This window comes from Acanthochromis polyacanthus, chromosome 1, assembly GCF_021347895.1.
Source record: "Acanthochromis polyacanthus isolate Apoly-LR-REF ecotype Palm Island chromosome 1, KAUST_Apoly_ChrSc, whole genome shotgun sequence".
Taxonomy (NCBI): domain Eukaryota; kingdom Metazoa; phylum Chordata; class Actinopteri; family Pomacentridae; genus Acanthochromis; species Acanthochromis polyacanthus.
Window position 1 is genome coordinate 29,850,772 of NC_067113.1, and position 11,199 is coordinate 29,861,970.

The 11,199-nt window shown below is 39.6% G+C and overlaps 1 protein-coding gene across 1 annotated transcript; it reads left to right on the forward strand.

The window, feature by feature from the left end:
- The first annotated feature begins 348 nt into the window (after positions 1 to 348).
- slc39a9 (solute carrier family 39 member 9) lies at positions 349 to 10,346 on the forward strand. The gene is made up of 7 exons (XM_022219231.2): positions 349 to 1,051; positions 1,233 to 1,341; positions 3,636 to 3,839; positions 4,122 to 4,190; positions 4,976 to 5,061; positions 6,331 to 6,465; positions 7,146 to 10,346. The coding sequence occupies exons 1-7, from the start codon at positions 956 to 958 to the stop codon at positions 7,377 to 7,379; spliced, it is 933 nt and encodes a 310-aa protein (XP_022074923.1). The 5' UTR covers positions 349 to 955; the 3' UTR covers positions 7,380 to 10,346.
- Positions 10,347 to 11,199: the final 853 nt, after the last annotated feature.

The following is an 11,199-nucleotide window of genomic DNA, read 5'->3' on the forward strand; positions in this document are numbered from 1 at the left end:
CATCAGTAAAACTTCCAATATTTTTTTAAAGAACATTCACAAAAAATCAGCCAAAATCCAGCAAAATTGACTGGATTTTGGTTGATTTTTTTCTGAATATTCTTAAAAATACGTTTTTTGAAACATTTTTTCCACCAAAAAATGTTCAAAAATTTTCCAAAAATGTTGAAAATGAGGAAATGTTTTTTTCATAGGACAACACCAGGGTTAATAACATTTCAGTCGCAATTGATGCAGTTGCTTTTTGGTAAGTAGAAAATGGCATCATAGGAGTTCATTGGTCCTTTAAAACTGTTTTAACTGATAAAATGTGGAACACAAAGGAGGTAAAGTAATGCAAACACATGAGCATGATTAATTTTGTGGACTGCATTCCGGATCACTTTCTAGTCCCCCCTCGGTGTGTCCGGATCTTATCACCGCCTCTGCCGGCTCCGTTTCCTCCAGCAGCCCCGCAGATACGTGGCAGCTTCTACCTGAGCAGCTGATCTCTGACCCGGAAGCGCTTCTATCGGCACCAAACAAGAGGATGGTCCTTTAGCCTGCTAGCTCGCCGCTCACCTTGTTGGGGAAGCTGCAGTAGTAATTTTGACCGCTGAATGCGGAAGAAACGATGCTGGGTGTTGGATGTCTTCACTGGAATGTTTACGAACCGGGTTTCTGTGTTTATGAAGCCTGAGAACCGGGGCTAGTTAGCCGGAGCTAGTTAGCTTAGCTGAAGCTAATATTATTGAGGCCGGCGGCTGCAGCGTCTCGGAGCAGGTTAACGTGGATGTTTGGCTCCGTTTGAGACCACAGAAACTCGTAGCGGTTGTTAAATTAACAGACAACCAGTGGATATATTTCTGGGAATGTTAGTTCACCCGTCGAGCTCAAATAAAAGTCGCTGCTAAAAGTGTAGGTGGATTTGATGGTTTAGCTAGCTAGTATATTAGCCGAAGAGAAAAGTGCAGTCATGGACGATTTTAGCTCGATCAGCCTGCTGTCTCTGGCGATGTTGGTGGGATGTTACGTGGCCGGGACGATACCTTTAGCTGTCAACTTCTCTGAGGTAAGTTTTCTAAAGATTCACTTTGGTTTTAGCACATTTCCAGATTCCTACCATGAAAAAGATCCTCTGTGTTGATACCTTTAATCACATCCTGAGCTCTGTGATATCAGATCATCAACTGTAGGTAGAGGCACTGAGTCTGTGTTGTGCTGAAGGTTTTTGTGTGATTGTGTTTGTGCAGGAGAAGCTGAAGCTGATCACAGTGTTGGGAGCTGGGCTGCTCTGTGGGACTGCACTGGCTGTTATCATTCCTGAAGGGGTCCATGCACTTTATGAAGAAATACTTGAAGGTAAAGTGCAACAGAGCTGCAAGGATTAATGGACAATATGTCAAGTATTAGGGTTGTCTCTGTCAGTTTTAAGTGGGGAAAAGTCTAAATTGTCTGATTCCAGCTTCCTAAATGTGTGTCTGTTTATTTAGTTTTGTTTCCTTGTTCCTCTATGACAGTAAACTGAATATTTTTCAGTTGTGAGAAAAACAAGGCATTTATTACGTTTTCTTGAGCTTTGGGAACCACAGATGAACATTTTTCATCATTTTTCCCATATCATAGACAAACATAAAATCAGTAAATAGAAAACATGATCAACAGGTTAATCGACAATGAAAATAATTACTGTTCGCAGCCCTGTCCTCCCATAGAGCTGCAAAAATAAGTCAATTAAGAATCATTTTAAAGTTAGAATGTCAAGTAGTTTTTGTGTCTAGCTTCTCGTATGGGAGTATTTGTTGCTTTTCTTGGTCTCACACTTGATAATAAGCTGATTATCTTTGGGTTCTGGACTGTTATGGAGACAAAGTATGACATTTCCGAAGTCTTGACTTGGGATAATGGATTAATTATTGTCTAGTTGTAATAGATTTGTTAAATTCAATGGAGTGACTGTTACACAATTGACAAACATTGGCATGACAGTTTAAACCCTGAATTAGAAATGCTGTGTAGTATATTCTAAATTGCAGCCTTTTCAGTTTGCTAATTGCATTGTTTCACATCGCAGTTTTGATTTTGAATCATTTAATCGTGACATTTGTTTGTGGTGGTTCATTTAATTTAGTGAGGAATGATCCCAGTTGAATCTCAGTTTTACAAAGCAAAAAAGGCGATTTCTTCAATCTCAGTGTTTTATTTTTTCCCTCTGAAAGTCTGTACCCAAGATTGTCCAGAGAGCTATACTAAATGAAGTACAAAACAATACAAAAGTAGGAGCTAAACAGAGTCGTCTGTCGGTTAATTTTTTAATTCTCAAATAAGTAAGTCAATTGTTCTCTGTTTGAAGTGTGTTGCTTTGCAACTTTATCCTTTGATTTATTTCTGTAAATTTAACTGATATGATATTGATCTGAGCGTTTTTGGTTCGTGTACTGTCGGGCACACTTTCTAACAGTTTGTAGATCAAATATTCAAGAGAGATGTAAACTGTAAATCCTTCAGCAATGATGCTCTCTGAAACAAGCCTGGAACTAAGAATTATTTTCATATTTTATTATGCTGATTATTTTAATGAATCTTATTGTCTATTGAAGAGCAGTAAATCACAACAACAACAAGGTGACGTCTTCAAACTGCTTGTTTAGTTTGACAGACATCCAAAACCCAAAGATATTCAGTTTGCAGTTAAATCGAGTGATGTGAACCTTGTTAAAAATATTGGCAAAAATATTGACATTAATTGAACTTACTGGTTTATATGAATAGAAAAGCAGCAAATCAACACACTGGAAGCAGAGACCATCTGACTCTCTTAGATGATAATTGGATTAAACGTCCGACTGTCTATTTTTACAGATTAAATTTCTCTCAACTAATTGATTAATTGGTGGATCTATTCGGCTCACATTTTAATTCCATCAGAACTGCTTTCCTGGCAGACATTAGCAGTATACATTAGGAACTAATAATAAAACACTTAAAACTGCACATCCTGTTGATCAAGTGCACTGATGTCCAGGTTTCAGTCTGAAGATCCATTTTCTGATGCCAGATAATACGCGTGTAGGACTGAAGGCAGCTCTCAGTGTTGCCCTGTTTAGATATTCCACAAATGGCAAACAATGAACAGTTGGTGCTTTTCTGCTTTTGGCAGGAGTTTGCTGCTTTTTTTTTCAGGTTTTATTGAATGTACAGACCATGAATTTTCATTTTCCCTGGTTTGAGTCCAGCTGCTGTTTCCCATCCTTCATTTCCTGCTGTTTACAATAATATTCTGGATTTTTGTCAGAGCTTGAGATGCCTTTGTGCAGACCCAGGCTGGAATACATTAGAGGGAAATCAAGACAGATAATATGCAGCATGTACGGCTGCCTGGGTAGTTTTTAACAGTTTGAATCGTGTTCAAACAGAGCAAAGTTCAGAAAGTGGTAAAGTACGACCAAGTGACGTCTATTTCTCTTATGTAACAGACAAACTCATGTGTTTGTCTTGTGATTATTTGCATACTAAGTCGATTTGTGTTGGGCTCTGTGTCAAGCAATGTCATGACTTTTTGTTTATATCCGTTTGGTTGTGATCTGTAAAGGTTTTTGTGTCATTTAACAGTCCGTGTTTGTTCTTTTCTTCCCTCCTGACCTTTCATGCTGCAGGTGGACATCACAGCCACGGTCAGGTTGGAGTTGTGGATGCGGCCGAGGTGAAGAGCGAAGCAGAAGCAGCTCTGAGCGCCGCTGGGAAACACGAACACAGTCATGAGCAGCTCCACGCCTGCATCGGAGTGTCTCTGGTCCTGGGCTTCGTCTTCATGCTGCTGGTGGACCAGATAGGCAGCTCTCATGTTCACAACACTGAAGGTCAGTTTTTAGACAGGATGAGGCCGTGCAGCAGCTTCATCTACTGCTCAGCCCCCAGAGATGGAAGAAAATTCGTTAAATTAGACCCCGGATGGCTCAACTGCAGATCTGGTTTTCCCAGATGCACCAGCATTGCAGCTAATTCTCTGCAAACTGTTTACAAAGTCTGCCAACATGTGATGCTACACATTTCTATCTCAGTGTGTAGAATCTGTTCTGTCATTTCTAATGTCTTCACTCTATTTTCTCGTTGACTGACTGGTGTTTTCTGGTCTGTTTTAGATCCAGAGTCAGCAAGAGTGACTTCCTCCAAAATCACCACCACGCTGGGTCTTGTGGTTCACGCTGCAGGTAGGTTTTTTTTCATGTCTTCTAATTATGGTTTAATGTCGAAATCAATCGTATGCGTGCAAATCACTGCTGTGATAGATGATGGATGGTCCTCTCGCTCGTTCTGTTTTGCAAAATTGACATTTTATGTAATGTTGTGCAAGCATTTTGCAGCTCAGAATCTAAAAATATCATTTCTGCTACACCTAAGTGCATAGGTTGATTAAGAAATTAAATAATTGCTGTTATATTTAATACTGTACACATTTATATTTCTTCTCTTAAAGGAGAAAGTTTCTTTTTATCTGTGCATTGTGTGCTGCTCTTTTTTTGGACTATTTTTTTTTTGAGTTGTTTGCTGTAAATCTGCAAATTTCCCTGCTGAAGAATCAATAAAGCATCCATCCATCTATCATGAGAATTGTTTGAGCAGGAGAACAAAAGCCACGGAGATGTTTTTAGCTTCTCTGTGAGAGGAAGAGACCAGCAGCTGCTCGACTGTTTTGTGTTTATGAGAAGCTGTTTGTGTGTACAAAAAGGAAACCCCTCCCTCTGCTGTGTTGCTTTACTGTCAGACATGTTGGTGGGAGCCTCGTTATGTGCTTCTCCTCTCTCTGAACGCTGCTGCAGAATCCCTGCTGAGATTTGGAGTTTACACCTCAAAAAAAACTTCAAATTCCCTCGCAGTCCTTTTCCACATGTGTGTTAGAGCTGCAGCTATCTTTTATTCTGATGATCATTTTCTTAGTTAATCGTTTAATTTTACTGTCCTAACTCAATGTTCTCTCTTTTTTTTCTGTCTCCAGCTGACGGTGTGGCGTTAGGAGCTGCTGCCTCGACTTCTCAGACCAGCGTTCAGCTCATCGTCTTCGTAGCCATCATGCTCCATAAGGTGACACTGCATCATGTCTTCTACTGTGGAGTCGCGTGGAGTTTTTTATGGTGTTTAATTTAACCTGCGTACTTAAAAAACAGCCGTGTGTTCATGATTCGAGCTGAGGCTTTGGAGGTTTGGCAGTGGATGCTAACTCATCATTAATTTGTTATATAAGGGGTGCTAATTGGTTTTTGCAGCTCCTATCTGATTCACTAAATACAGTTGAAGACAGACAGATTTGGGTTTTGGTGATTATCTTTCCACTGTGGTGAGACTCCACAGCTGGATAGAGTAACAATCAGTACATTCTTCAAGGTGAAATGAAACTTTTTATTATTATTATTTAGTTCTAAAAGTCAGCTTCACAGGGAATTAAATATTGTGTAGTTGTGAGTGCATAGAGACAAGCAGATCATAAATGCTTCTTCACAAATCAGAATTTTAATCACATGCAGACACCTGCTTCTTTATTGTGTTTTTGTTTTTATTTGGATTTAAGACTGAACATAGGTCTTAAACCTCTTTTTGGACTGCGTATCTTTTTAGGTGGCAGCAGCGGAACAGAAACTGAGAAAAATGACTTTTTGATGACCAATTTAAAAAAAAAAACAGTTAAACATAACTTCTGCTGATGTCTTATTCATATTTTTTCTTTCCCTGTCTTAATTGATCAATACTCTGAATCTAAATGTAAGATTTTAGACCAAAAAAAGTCATTTTGGAAAATTTTTAAGCCGATTTTTATTCATAAATCTGCAGAATTCCACACACTGCAGTACAATGCACAAGGTTCATGTTTTTTCCCCTTTTTTCCTGAACAGCAAGTTGCCCCTCAACCTCATGAAATAATAACAAATACACTATCAGTCCAAAAATTTGAACAGAACTTCTTATTCAGTGTTTTTGTTTAATCATTTTATTCATTGTAGATTAATACTGAAGACATCAAATCTATAAAAGAACACGTATGGAATTATGTTATAAACAGAAGTGTGTTATTCTTCACTATTAATGGTCAGTGTAGAAAATAATACAAATAAATAAAAAGCATTGAATGAGAAGATGTGTAAAACTTTTAAATGGTCGTTTATATTTTTTAAAAAAACAGAAAAAAAGGGAAATGGGAATGAAAAACAAGCATACCTCCACACCACCACTATTATAATCTGCAGTCAACCAAGAACTAACAAATTGTTCAGCAAAAATAATTAACACATTTATGAGTGAATAATCTGCAGCTGCTGCAGTAAACTGTGAGTGAGAATCTGAATTGTCATTCCTCAGGCTCCAGCAGCGTTCGGCCTGGTGTCGTTCCTGATGCATGCTGGTCTCGAGAGGAATCGCATCCGCAAACACCTGCTGGTCTTCGCCTTGGCGGCTCCCGTCCTCGCCATGCTCACGTTTCTAGGCCTCAGTCAGGTAAATGTCATTGTATTTTAGTGTCAAATATCTGTCATGATTCTTACCAAAAAAATGTTCATTTTTGACTGATATTTGGCCTTTTAGAGCAAACAGATTCTCTCTTAGGTGAAAAGCATCGTATCTGAGACATTTTTGCCTCCTACTTAAAGAGGTTTAACCAACACCAAAATAATAGGAATTGAACTAAAAACCAATATATGCATTTTTCAACCAGTTTTTTCACTGGTGTGTCATTTACTCAAGCATAATAGACGTTTTTGTTTGTCAAATGGTCAGAGATGACAGGAAAATGCTTAGATTTGTGTCAAGAAACACAACACAGACTCGTTCTTATTGTTGTGCTTTATCACACCCCAAAGACTCGTTCTAAACCAGGAAAAACCTTGTTACTTGTCTGACAAAAGATCTTGTGATTTTAAGAGCATCCAGCCTGAGGCAAGCAGATGTTATCCTCTTAATCTTTTTTAAACAGTGAAAGGAACCAGCTCAGTAAAATATAAAGCAGGGACTGTCTTCAGAATAGCATTTTACCAGACATGTTGACATAAGACACTTTATCAACTGTCTAAAATCCAAATTAAATGATGCGGTAACGGATTCCTTTCAACATTTGAGCCACATGGAAGGATCTTTTTCCTCGTCGGGTCAGTTTTCATCCCGTTTTTTTCCCCTTGCAGAGCAGCAAAGAGGCTCTGTCGGACGTCAACGCCACCGGTGTCGCCATGCTCTTCTCGGCCGGCACCTTCCTCTACGTGGCCACCGTCCACGTGCTGCCCGAGGTGGGCGGCGGCGGCCACAGCCACGCTCCTGCAGGCGGGAATGGAGGGAAGGGACTGAGCAAAGTGGAGGTGGGAGCGCTGGTGCTGGGCTGCCTCATTCCTCTGGTGCTGTCCGTCGGTCACCACCACTAGGATCTCAGGCGGGTGTACAGGAGGGGAAAGAAGCCGAAGCAGAGACTTCAGACGTTGTGGAGTTAAATGTCTTGTCGTGGACTGAGGTGGACCAGGGATGTCTTATGACTTGAAAATTGAAAACGGGGGGGGACGAGTTGCTGCAGTGACGGACGAGCTCCACGTTTTATCTGCTGACTCTGACAACTAAACATGAAAACAGCTACTGTGTGTTTGCATTCATTCCACCAGAAGTCTTCTTTTTTTTTGTTTTTTTACACGAGAAGGAAGAGATGGAGCTTTTAGTTCAGTTACTTTAGATCAATGTGGAGTTTTTGCCAAAAGTCAAGCCCTGATTTCAATACGGTGATCTTTTACTAGAAGGCAGCTGCACAGCGAGATTTAGATCGATAACAACTCACTTTTTTAGAAGAATTGTACAGAATTTACATCTAAAAAGCAACCATGCAGATGAATTTGAACAGAATTGAAGTGCCATATTAGCAAGTTTGAAATGGATCCAGGAAGAACGAGTTTATAGAAGACCTGAAATCAGGAATAAAGCAGAACACGATCAGCCAGATGCTCTTTTAATTTGAATGATGAGTTTGTCTACCAAGGGAAAAGTCTGTTTCCTGGCATGATAAGACTCTCGTCTTCTAAATCCTGAGCCCAGCGTGACGACAACCCATTCATTTTCACTACAAGAACTGTCCCTTTTTTTATTTTATGTGGTAATTTCTGTTCTGTTTAACCCTGGAGATTAACAGTCGTACAGATTGCAAAGAAAAATCTGTATAGAATCGTCTGAAGTGATTGTATAGAGTACGTTTATTTAGAGGTGGAGGGTCATTGTGAATGAGACTTGCCTTATAGAGGGCATTAGCTTGGTGGATACCTTCAGGTACCGTCGGCTCAGGAGAATTTCGAGCTTTTCTTCGTTTTGATTCTAGTCGTTTCACTCCTCATTGATTAATCATAGATGAGCAATAATCATCAAACAGTGAAACTGGGGCGCTTTCCTTCTGAGCAGGGCTCGTTATGCGATTCGCACATCGAGATCTGATGGTTAGAAGCTCTTGAACGCAGCCTCGCCCCGACTTCCTCGTCTCTGCTCCAGCACCATTAAGACGGTAACTGGTTGGATGCATTAAAGTGTAAGCAGGCTGCTCCCTCTTCAATCAGGACACGTGGACTTCTGAGCGTTAATGTTTCACTGTGCCTGCTCACGGCAGAGCTCACGTGTGTGTACATGTATGTAAGTATGTATGTATGTATACTGTACAGAGCTACTTCTTCCCTCCACAGTCAGCACGGTTTCTGGTGTGAAACGGAACTGCTTACTCGCAAGTACTTTTTTTTTCTACCCTGATTTTGTTTGTTTGTTTTGGATGTCATTGACTCAAGAGACTACAGACTGGCAGGAGTCTCAGTTTAACGTGTAAATTCAACAGTTTTACACACGACTTGTCAGTTATTTCCAGCTGATGTGAGGAGAACAAAAGCCACGGAGATGTTTTCAGCTTCTCGGTGAGAGGAGGAGACCAGCAGCTGCTGGGCTGTTTTGTGTTTATGAGAAGCTGTTTGTGTGTACAAAAGGGAAAACCCTCCCTCTGCTGTGTTGCTTTACTGTCAGACATGTTGGTGGGAGCCTCGTTGTGTGCTTCTCCTCTCTCTGAATGCTGCTGCATCAGAATCCCTGCTGAGATTTGGAGTTTACACCTCAAAAAAAAAAAAAAAAGCCCCTCAAATTCCCTCGCAGTCTTTTTGCTTATGTGTGTTAGAGCTGCAGCTATCTCTTATTCTGCTGATTATTTTCTTGGGTAATCTTTCAATTTATCCCTCTTTAATTCCATTTTATGCATCTGTCACTGCAGTTTAAAGTCCTGCAAATCTATGGAGACATGACATCGTGGGCAAATGTGCTTCAAAAGCTAAACTGTAAATCAACTATTAAAGTAATTAGCAGATGGGTGAGGTAGTTAAAAAAGGTTAAAAAAAAACAATTGGCTTTCCTGTTTGACTTTTACTTGTGCATTAAAAGTAGGGCTGCAACTAAGGACGCGTCCACTAATCATCTGAGCACGATGCGTCATCAAAAGCGGAAGTGAGCGCGCAATGCAAAAAAATCACCGTCCGACCGGAGCGCGTAACACAGACGACATCCGCGCTGCATCGTGAATACATAATATATGCACGATGTAGCGCGGATGTCCGTCCGTGTTCCGCGCTCCGGTCGGACGGTGATTTCTGTTGCACTGCGCGCTCATTTCCGCTTTTGATGACGTATCGTTCTCAGACGATTAGTGGACGCGTCGTTAGTTGCAGCGCTAATTAAAAGCACCTTTAACTTTACTAAGCACGATAGAGATGTCCCAAAACAGACTTCTGTCCTAAAATGCATGTAAAAACTTTTTTTTTTTTTTGTCAGCCTTTATTAGTTAAAATTAGTGTTTTGCTTCGGGCCCAGAAAAGAAAGACATTAAAGTTTGTTAATGTTTCATCACTGATATCTGTTTTTGAGCATCTGTTAGTTGAAGGTGCTTTTGTTGCATTTTAGGAAGTTCAGACAACAGTTTGAACCAAATATGATCATTTTAGTTTGAAATTCAAGTCCAGTGTTTTGTTAATTTTTGATCGTTAAAGCAGCTCTAACCCACATTGGTCTATACATATGCTGAACAGATTAGGTTACGCATGTGTGCAAATAGAGAAAAGTAAACTATAAATCCTCTGAGGTGTCTGCAGGTGGATCTGATGCTCAGGCTGAGAGATGGCGGCACATTTTGGGGCCGATGACGGGGATCAGAAAAAGCAGGTTAACAGTTGGTTGTAATAATATCAACAGAGGTCGGTGTGTTTCAGTTTTGTTTTTCTGTCATTCCAGAATGAGTCTGCCTTATTTCCATACTTTTGATTGTGAGAAACGGTTGTAAAGCGGCGTTGTTTTATGACGACTAAATTAAAGTTTTTTAACTGGTGAAAACATCCGGTTGTATCGTAATGATTCAAGCGTGTCAAGTTGGGTTTAATGGGAAAATTATCACAATGTACTGTTTTTCTGTCACTTTTTTTCAGAATTGTAGGAGTTTTTTTTAAGCTTAGATGTTGAATTAACCCTTGAAAATGTGGGGAATTTTTTTTTTTTTACAGTGAATCTTCTGATGTCCACATTTCCAGCATTTTTGGGAAATCTTTGAACATTTTTTGGTGGAAAAAAAGAAATGTTAAAAATGTTTCTTAGAACATTCACAAAAACATCAACCAAAATTCTCAAAGAACATATTAGAAGTTTTACTGATATATATGTAATCACTTTAGATATTTTTTGGAAGATTTTTACTCATTTTTAAAAAATATTTACAAGAATTTTCTTGTAATTTTTTTTTTGAAGTGAAACTTTACAGGGAAACTTTTAAGGAAGTATTGGAATCTTCTTCCTGAAGGTTTTGCAGATTTTCAGAAATTTGGGAATGTTTTTGCTGAATTTTTGGATTTTTTTTCAGACAAGGAAACTATATTTGTTGGTGCCCGTGAATGAAGACAACAGTAGGGTTAAATGTAAAAATAAAAAAGAGATTTTCCTGCCACGTCAAGAGATTTAACTCATTTAAACTGTAAAAAAAAAAAAAAAAAGAAATCCTCTGCAGGCAGACTGTGTTCTGGAAGCTGAGCTGTGAGTATCTTTATAATCTCCGTCCATCCACTCTGACACATGTTCTGTCAATTAATCTGATACTCGTGACGCTGAAAGCTGCATGCTGACTGCTCCGACTCTCCATCCTCTTTACTAGAGAGCCGTGCGGCCACGCCTCCACCACAGATGTCCTCCTAATTCACT

What these genes read in the sequence shown, in the direction of transcription:
- slc39a9 (XM_022219231.2), top strand. Translation starts at nt 956, where the DNA reads ATGGACGATTTTAGCTCGATCAGCCTGCTGTCTCTGGCGATGTTGGTG. An exon ending in TAGCCATCATGCTCCATAAG is followed by an intron (nt 5,062 to 6,330) that starts GTGACACTGCAT and finishes GTCATTCCTCAG; the next exon opens with GCTCCAGCAGCGTTCGGCCT. An exon ending in CGTTTCTAGGCCTCAGTCAG is followed by an intron (nt 6,466 to 7,145) that starts GTAAATGTCATT and finishes TTCCCCTTGCAG; the next exon opens with AGCAGCAAAGAGGCTCTGTC.